Source organism: Sinocyclocheilus grahami, unplaced genomic scaffold (genome assembly GCF_001515645.1).
Source record: "Sinocyclocheilus grahami isolate Dianchi unplaced genomic scaffold, SAMN03320097.WGS_v1.1 scaffold1335.1, whole genome shotgun sequence".
In the NCBI taxonomy this organism is placed as follows: domain Eukaryota; kingdom Metazoa; phylum Chordata; class Actinopteri; order Cypriniformes; family Cyprinidae; genus Sinocyclocheilus; species Sinocyclocheilus grahami.
This window is the reverse complement of record NW_015506514.1, coordinates 216,551-226,073: the sequence shown is the minus strand read 5'-3', so window position 1 is coordinate 226,073 and position 9,523 is coordinate 216,551. Positions and strand designations below refer to the sequence as shown.

General features: G+C 39.2%; 1 protein-coding gene across 1 annotated transcript; it reads left to right on the top strand.

Moving 5' to 3' along the window:
• Positions 1 to 658: 658 nt before the first annotated feature.
• LOC107569342 (opioid growth factor receptor) lies at positions 659 to 9,211 on the top strand. Its single transcript, XM_016255417.1, has 7 exons — positions 659 to 1,036; positions 4,375 to 4,443; positions 4,549 to 4,630; positions 4,746 to 4,824; positions 5,687 to 5,753; positions 5,850 to 5,998; positions 8,214 to 9,211. Exons 1-7 carry the CDS (start codon positions 932 to 934, stop codon positions 9,157 to 9,159), a joined length of 1,497 nt encoding a protein of 498 aa, XP_016110903.1. The 5' UTR covers positions 659 to 931; the 3' UTR covers positions 9,160 to 9,211.
• The last annotated feature ends 312 nt before the right edge of the window (positions 9,212 to 9,523 follow it).

The following is a 9,523-nucleotide window of genomic DNA, read 5'->3' as shown; positions in this document are numbered from 1 at the left end:
ATCTAATAAATAAGTACTAGTATCTAATGAATAAGCACTAGTATCTAATAAATAAGTACTAGTATCTAATGAATAAGTACTAGTACCTAATGAATAACCACTAGCATCTAATAAATAAGTACTAGTATCTAATGAATAAGCACTAGTATCTAATAAATAAGTACTAGTATCTAATGAATAAGCACTAGTATCTAATAAATAAGTACTAGTATCTAATGAATAAGCACTAGTATCTAATAAATAAGTACTACTACCTAATCAATAAGTACTAGTATCTAATAAATAAGTACTAGTACCTAATAAATAAGCACTAGTATCTAATAAATAAGTACTAGTACCTAATCGATAAGTACTAGTATCTAAAAAATAAGTACTAGTAACGTTAAATTAAATACTAGTGCGGTTTATAGATTAAATGTTAAAACGGCTTGCCATAATCTAAAAGTCATTTTTCCCTGATAATATTTCAGAAATCATGTCTTGTGTCTGTGTGTCTTACGGTGCAACAATTTATTTTATAAGAGAAAAAAAATGCTGGATTAGGTGATATTAATTACAATGTATTGCACTATAAAACAAAACTTGCAAATGGCTTGATCCAAACAGATAAAAGGAGCAAAACTCTTTCTGGATTCATTATGAGCATGTCTGTCCTGGGTACAGCATGGTTAAAATAAAATAAAAGCACACACATAAGGTTACACTTCGCTTGCTCGTGAGTTTGACGCCCATGTAATGATGCTGTAGAACAGGAGTGTATATGTGTACAGGCCAGACTCCACTGAGAGAGTGAGTGAGTGAGTGAGGGAGTGACTGCGGGGAGCGCAGTGAGTCAGGCCGCCGAGCACTGCACATCCAATGGAGCTGTGCGGATCCCCATCCCACTCCAGCTTACTGACCGCATTTATCACCACTCACATGATCTTCAGGGATGGACGACGATCTGGTGTGTGAATATGACTCCACCTGGGACACGGAGAGCGACGGCGACGAGCTGGAGAACACCGGCCGCAGCAAGAAAACACGGCCCGCTTTCGTACGTCTCTCTCTCGCCCCTCTGCTGCTCTGTGTGGGGTTTATACTCTCTCTCGCTCCTCTGCCTCTGCTGCTCTGTGTGGGGTTTTACACACAAACCGTGCTGTGCTTGTCGCAGCAGTCGTGTATTTGATTTGGTATGTGTTCGGTGTGAGACGCTCCGCTAACTCCGCGCGCATCTTACCATCGCTAACGCTCGAGGAGGGGATGTGTATATAAACCCCCTTGAGAGGTTATTTCTTTGCATGTGCTTTACTTCTAATATTTGATTGTGTTTGATAGAATAGCACGCTAGCTAGTTATTTAATATCAGCGCTGCTGACCGGAAGTGCGTCACTCGCGTCCGATCTCCACATCATCTGCTGGACGCACATTAGGCCACAGACGATCGCAAGTTGTTTGAAACACCTTCCGTCGGCTATATTTCAATCTTTCACAGCATTTGCTCATGACTCTAACCCTAACAATAAGCATAATGCAAAATCCACTGGATTTTTAGACCGGACCGTGTGACTCTGTTTAATACTGTTATATCGAATAAGGCCTATAATCATTTGAGTCCTTGCCACTGAATTCTAGCCTTCAGAGATGAGGCAGTGTGTTCCTGCTTTTCCTAAAAATGTCAGTTTGATACAGCATAATATATCCTTACAATATTTGACATAAGGGTAAGATGGACAAGAACAATGTGACGTTCCTTTACAAATGTAACATATTTAGAAACAAGTTAGCATGTGCAAATGATGCATCAGCCAATGTGTTCATATAGGAAATAAAACAAACATTGCTCTTTTAGTTGTTAAATAGCACAAAATATTACAAGAGGCATAAGACGCCCTAGATAAACTTTTATGGAATGTATAAATGAATTTTGATAAAATTCTTATTAGTATTTATCTGATTTTAATGTCATTATTGTACAATACTAAATTAAATATTCTATTTAAGATTTTATTTGGACAATTTAGATGAATAACCGATGACAGACAAAGCAGTATCCCAGTAATGGAGATTAATTTAAAAGGTAAAATTATTCTATGAGGTCGAGGCATAATAGCAACGCTATGAATGCTAACTCAGTTAACCTAGAGCGAAGATGTCTGAAACATGCAACGGCACACTGCTAGGGTCCTTCTGTGCCAGTTCTGACCCCAAGGGTACAATTTTAACTGTTTACTTCAAAATAAAAATACTCATTAACAAATCAACACACACAAATGTCATAGATCACTATTTTCCAGAGAAAACCTCAAAACAGTTTTGAATGAATAAATCTCACAAATGTTGATAGTGACTAAATTAAAAACAGAGTGGCCGTTCATCAAAAGTGTTGTGGCGTCTGTGGAGGTGGTCTTGGAGGTCATCTGACCCCGTCTGACCCTGACCTGCAGTGCATTCACATCAGTCTTTAGCTAAACTTAAACACAGATCTTTGAAAATACATAGCTCTGTTGTGTAACACATTAGTTATATTTAACTAAAATGAGTTTGATTGAATTTGACCTGGTGTTGTGGAGGATTTTTAAAAATGGTCTATTCGAGAGTAAAATGCATACTGTTAATAGTTAGCCAGGAGAATTCTTTGCTGAATCGCTTGAGCAGCTTTGTACAGTGTAGTAGAAATTTCACAGGAAGCTCCTACAATGACTGGGATGAGCAAACAGTCTATATGAGACTAAACACAATCAAAGTGTGTGGTTCACTGAATCACCTGCATTCGTTTGAGTGAAAGACAGCTTTAGCTGCTTGGACGCTTTTCCACCAAAATTACCAGGAACAATTTGTCCCAGGAACTTTTTTTCCCCCGGACCTGTTGCTGTCTGCATTTCTGTCGCGGTCTAAAGTACCGAGAAGATTAGGCAAATAGCCTGGTGACTTAGGTCTGCGCGCGTTTCTTAATAGCAAGTACAATAATTTCGGACTTGCATCCTCGGTAGTTCGGACTTCGTGAGTTCAACTCAGGAGGACGGGACGACACAAGTCCAGTAATTCTGCAAAACACAGCGTACTTGATAACGTCAGTCAGCTCACCTTGGCTACTGCAATTTTCCTCTCTGTATTTACAATAAGACAAAATATATCAAACACCACTGCCTCCTTTCGTTTCATTTAAACATATTAATAGCCGCAGAAATGTAGTTCAGGGAATGTATATAGCCTACATTAAAATAAAACGAAATATTAAATCAAACAGTATTGCCTCTTTTTATTTTCATTTTAACATATTAATAGATTAATAGAATAAAGACCAAAGATTACCTGTTAGATTTACCCAAATTTAATTATATCTCATGATTAACCACTACAGAGACATCAGAGCCAGCGGCAAATGTCAGAAGGACTAGCTGAGTTGAGGCTGCTCTCGTTGGGAAACATGAGCACTGAGCGCCTGCTGATCGCGTGGAGCTCACGTCTCCGAAATCAGCGAATCATGTAAAAATTTACATTTTTAAATAGGCACTGTCTTTATAAATAAACCGCAGATTTGAGTTTTAAACAACTACATTCTCGCCAGAAATACTCTTAAAACTACATTTCATGACACAATAACAGTAATATTTAGAAAATTATCAGAATAAATGGTGGTTGAAATACAATGCTGCGTGAACTCAACCAATCAGCATGTTTAGTGCCCAAGTTCCCAAAAGTTCCGGACCTTTGAAAAAGAACTACCTCACGAGCAGGGACTTTCTGAGGGGCAATTTTTTATCCCGGAACTTTATTTAGATTCTGGTTCCTGTGTTGGAAACACACCGAGTACCGGCCCAAACCCTGCGTTCCATTCGGAAGGGCTCATCCCTACACCCTAATCCCTTCACAGGGTTTACCCTCCAGAGTGAGCGCTTCGAAGGGTTGAAGGGTTTAGGGGACCAAACAGTTGTTTCTTGAAGTGCCCTTCTGCTTCATCATCACGTGCCCACACAGAGGCGCCGTCATCATGCAAAGAATCTGCGCAAAGGATCATGGGAGCCCAAAGTGTCCATCAGTTGTACTCTTCAAAATCCTGCATTCCGAAGGGCCCTTTGAAGTGGGCAGTTTTGAGCACCTTCAATATGGTGTCCATGATTGTTTTCACTCTGAAGTGCCCTTCGGAGGGTGATATATCCCGTTTGGAACGCACCGCAAGTCCCTAGTTCCTGGGTAAAGTTCCTGCGGTGTAAACGCGGCTATAGTTGCTGCCTGCTGCTATTTTTTATTCAATTTATAATTTCCTGAAAAAGTCTGAAACGTTAAAGAGCCACTGTTCTCCAGCAATCTACCATGAATAGATTGGGATTTGGGACGCATCCATTTAAAGCAGGAAGTTGAAACTAATGTTTGGCCCTTGGTTCTTTGCAGTGGTCCAACTCCTCCTCAAGAAACCTCAGAGCGGCCAAGGACATGCAGAACTACAGACACGGATATCCAGTAAGAGTCTGCCATTCTCCTAAAATAAACTAAATAGTGCACTCTGAATTCATTACAAAAACCCCTGACGTGCTGATGTGATGATCTTCTATCATCTCGCTGTAGAACATCAATGAAGAGGAATGTCCAGAAGAAAGAATGATGAATTTAAAATTCTATCTCAATGAAATTAAATCGTCACCTGATGGTACGTCTCCGCTTTCTCTTGAGCTGCAATAGCAAGTCCCGAGTTGAAGTGTATTGCACTTGTTTTCCTGTTGGCTTTGTTTTTGAGCTCTTGTCATGTTTCTTGTGGTCCTCAGATGTGTCGATTGAGACATTTCACACCGAGTGGAGAACTGATTACAAAAGACTGGAGCGAGTTCACTCCTACATTCAGTGGTAAGAAACGTGGCTCCTCATGATAATTGGTTTGCCCTGTGAGGGATTGTGACCGTGTCTGTCCAAGTCTCCTTTTGACTAGGTTTTGTTAAGCAGATGAGATGCTTTAGATTAGGGCTGTAACGCTACACAAACATGACGGATCGAACCAGCAGGGGGAAAAACTAAACATAATATTCCTTTTTTATTATTATTATTATTATTTAACAGTGGTTTACTGAACAAATTGCTATTTCTTGAAATAAATTCAATTATAATAAAAATGTTCTTAGGGATGAAAATCTACCTCAGCTTCTGCTCTAAACTACAGTGAGCCCTTTCACATTACTATAAGGTTACAGTTAACAACAGAGCCCCAACTTAAATTCAATTACTATTTATTTTTAACTATAATAATCAACACTCAACTTAAAAAAAATTGCATGTAAATTGCACATAATGCAGTTTTTAAATTAACTTCTAAATTATAAAATTTCTATTTGTTGTTGAAATATATTCATTTACACAGTGGCTGCCATAACTTGTTTCGTAACAGATTTATTTAAACATACATTAAATAATTTAGACATCACGAACAGGTAAAGTAAAATATAATGAGTTTATAGTCTAACATTTGGTGAAATGCTGTTCTCTAGGCTTGATTTTTCTAGTAAAAACGAGCTGTGACACTGATGACTTGCCTGAGGTAAATGAAATGCTACGCGATATTGTTTACCAGCTGTTTTATTGACGTCTTTCAGTTGAAACACTGATTGAGTGATTACATGAGATGTTCATTCATGTTTATTTCACCCGTACTGAAAGTTTCCGGTGTGAACCGCTACACCCCTACTTTAGAAACCTAAAGCTGTGTTGTTTGTAGGTTGTTTCCTCTGCGAGAGCCAGGAGTGAACTACATGGCTGCAGAACTCACCAAGAAAGAAATCCAAGTAAGTCATGACGATCCCCAAGTCTAATAAACCCTGTTCCAGAGACTCTAAACTGTGCTGTGGGACTGAAGCTGGCTCTCGTCCTGTCGTCCACAGGCCTTCAGAGAGAGCGATGAAGCTAAGAGTCGTCTTCTGGATTCCTATGAGCTCATGCTGGGTTTCTATGGCATGCAGCTGCTGAACAGAGAAACCGGGGAGGTGAAGCGCGCCGAGAACTGGAGGGAGAGATTCGCCAATCTAGAGAGGTGAGGTGACTCCTGCCTGTCCTGAGATGAGCAGCAATCATTAAACATCTTCCTTCAAATCAAACGCTGGCTGTTCATTGTTCTTCTAGTGTACAGAAGAAATCTACTGTTTAGATTCCAGGCATTTAGTAAGTTCCTCACCAGTACTGGGTCACAGACCCCTCATCAAAAAAGCGTGCGCATACTTTTTAATACTGTTTTGGATATGGATATGAATCATCTGTGCACTCACAGTAAATGATAGAAGTCATTTGGCAGTTTTGTTTCCTACAAAATATATTTTTCGTCCAGCGCTCCTGGAGAGGCTATTTACACTTGACTCCGCCCATCAATGTGTGATTGAGATTGAGTCAACATTACAAAAGACGCTGGTCAACATCAGCTCCAGTGGTGTAGATGGTAAAGTGCGTGCTGTAGTCTTTTTGACGTGATCAACCCTTTTCAAATCTCATATCACATCGGAAAGGCATTTATTTTCAACAAAAATGAAGGAAATAATTGAAAAATTGAAAATAAAGTATGGGGTAGGGTTAGAGTCGGTGTAGAGAGGGCTTTAATGTCCCAATAAGGCGGCATCCATTTAATAATTTGAGTTAAAATTATACTCAATACATTATTATTATTATTAGTTTCAGACCTTTTGTAGACTCTTTTTACCGATTAGATCAAAATATTAATTGCTTTGTGAATTTGCTATTGCTGATTCTAAACACACGATTGACTGCTGAAATATTATCAGGGAAATGACTCTCGGGTCAGTGTACGCCAATCCCATCGACACACGAGCATTTATCAGTAATATTCTCCCAGGGCTCGTGCTCTAGTGACGCCCCAGATCTCAGGCCACTACAACTAAAAACTGTCAGAACTTAATTACATTTGATTAGTACTAATCAAATGTACCTTTTGTACCTAATGTAACCATTAGGTACAATGGTTTTGTACCATTTTGTACCTTTTGTACCTAAAGTAAATGAGTTTATTATAATGCAGCCAATGTTCACTAAATAGTCACCTCATGTAACTACATGAGGTGACTATTTAGTGAACATTGGCTGCATTATAATAAACTCATTTACTTTACTAATCTCGAGTCACTTATAACAAAATGTTATCAAAAGAGTAACAGATGTATTAAACTGTTTAACAGATACAGGCTGATATATTTTGAAATGTGGCAGATATTGAGTGATTGGCCCTTATTTATGTCACAATGTCCAAACTTCACAAAACACATGAAAAACAGGACATTCTGACAAAAGATTTCATAATTACAGCCATTTTAAATGATGAACCATTCCCACACCCATGTGAAGGACAAATGAAGACTGTAATACTGATTTTGTTCACTAGAGGATAAGAAAACCTTTTAGAGCTCAGTTTAGCATTAGTGTCAATGGTTCAATACAAAATGCAAAGAAATGTATTTCTACAACCATGGTACACAAACATTTACTGAGTTTAATATAATTAGTTTGAAAAGAAAACTGATCTCCAGCATGCTTAAATTTATAAATAATTCCTTATTTCATTTTGTGTGTATGTATATACTGTATATATATAAATACTTTTTTGCCCCACTGTATATACACACACACACACACACATCCTAATGAAACTGAATATATTGCTTTTCTATGGAGATAGGAGAAAATCTGAGAAAATAGAATTGTATCTGTTAATAAATATCATAATGTTTTTTGAAGAGACACTTAAAAACACTATGTTTTGAAAAGCTAGATGACAGTTTCATTATCACTGAATTGTCTACATTAGTGCTTGGACCCTGATGATTTCTGATTGCAGTTGTATTTTTTTTCTCATAATGATAACATTAAAAACATTTTATACAATCATGTTTTTTTTTTACCATTTTATGCTTTGCATCGGATTTATTAATCAGATGCAAAGAATGAAAATTAATGAATTAATGCAAATTAATGAAACCAGTTTTGTCACCAAACAAATCTGCAGTTTATTGAAGGGCTTTCCAGACAGCATAGTGACTTTCAGACAGAAGTCATTCTGTTGACTCCAAATAAAAAGTGAAAAACGTGCATTTGCTAGAAAAATAAATAATAATAATAACTACATTTCAGAATGACATGTGGGCTGATAGAGTGTATTAGGATGTATTGAAACCTTTTCACTCTTTCTTTATTTCCAGACATTCTTTCTCACATGCCACTAAAAATAATTTCACATCTGCTTTCAGAAACATGCACAATAATCTCCGAATCACAAGGATACTCAAGAGCCTGGGAGAGCTGGGTTTTGATCATTTCCAAGCCCCTCTGGTGCGCTTCTTCCTGGAGGAGACCCTCGTCAGAAAGACCCTCAGCAGCGTTAAACGCAGTGTGCTCGACTACTTCCTGTTTGCCGTGCGGGACAAGCGTGAGCGCAGGAAGCTGGTGCGCTTCGCCTTCCAGCACTTTGAGCCCAAAGACAAGTTTGTGTGGTGCCCCAGAAAAATCCAGAAACGCTTCAAGAAGAAGTCGGAGAAGAGGCAGAACTCTTCAGCTGGCAGCGGAGAGAGCGCAGTGCAGGACGAAGGTCACTCACCATACAAAAATAAAGACGGAGAAGCCGCAAGTGAGCCAAAACATAGCAAGCCTGTCGCTGATTTCACAGATGCAAAGAAGCAAGTCGACAGTGACTCCATAATGAGAGTCAACTCTGAGAAACACTCAGAGGGCTCTGCAGAAGATCAGGAGCCCAATCCAGACGCTGTTCTCAGTAATGGCACCGGTGTTAACAACGGAGAGACTGTCAGCGATGAGCCGAGCTGTGCTGAAGGCCAACAGGTCATCCAGAAGCCTGAGCAAGTGGCGGAGGCCTCGGATGCTGGTTGTGAGCATGTAGCCGGTCCAAGCGCAGGATCAGCAGACTGTGACGACTCTCGGGACGAGACGGACCATCTGCTCTGTGCTGCTGACTCCCAGGAGGAGCGTGAAGAAACTGCCTCAGGTACGAGTGAGGACAGGACAGTGACTGACAGCCCTAAACACAATGCACCAACACAGTCTGAGAAGATTCCCAGGCCTGGCATGATGATGACGAGCGTCCAATCAGAGAGCCATGAGAAGAACGCAACGGACTGCAACCAGTCGAATGGATCGGAGAAGGAAGAGCCGATGGACATTGTGGACACGAGTTCATGAATGACTCCTGAACGATAAAGCACTGAAAATCGACACTGTATGAACTTACAAGATGAGATATGAACTGAGCTGTTTTTTAAAGAAGGGGTTCATTCAAGCACGTTTTCTGTGTGGTGGTTCGGTTATGATGGGGCCAAGTGTACACCTGTCTTGTTATAGCTGTTTTTTTTCTAGTTTGAATGTTTATTTGTCCATACTTTCATACTTGCAGTTTTTCCAAGCTTTTTTCTTTTTCTTAAAGCAAGAGGAATGTACATTCAACTAATAAGAAGCAACTATTGATGAGAATATTTCAAGAGTAAAAACATAATAGTTAGGATTCAGTTTTTCAGCAGATATACTGTATTTTTGCTGATGCAAAACT

Bases quoted from the DNA above. Each gene is read 5' to 3' on its own strand.
- LOC107569342 (XM_016255417.1), top strand. From the start codon at position 932: ATGGACGACGATCTGGTGTGTGAATATGACTCCACCTGGGACACGGAG. The intron at 4,631-4,745 runs GTACGTCTCCGC...TGTGGTCCTCAG, and splicing joins AATTAAATCGTCACCTGATG to ATGTGTCGATTGAGACATTT. The intron at 4,825-5,686 runs GTAAGAAACGTG...TGTTGTTTGTAG, and splicing joins GTTCACTCCTACATTCAGTG to GTTGTTTCCTCTGCGAGAGC.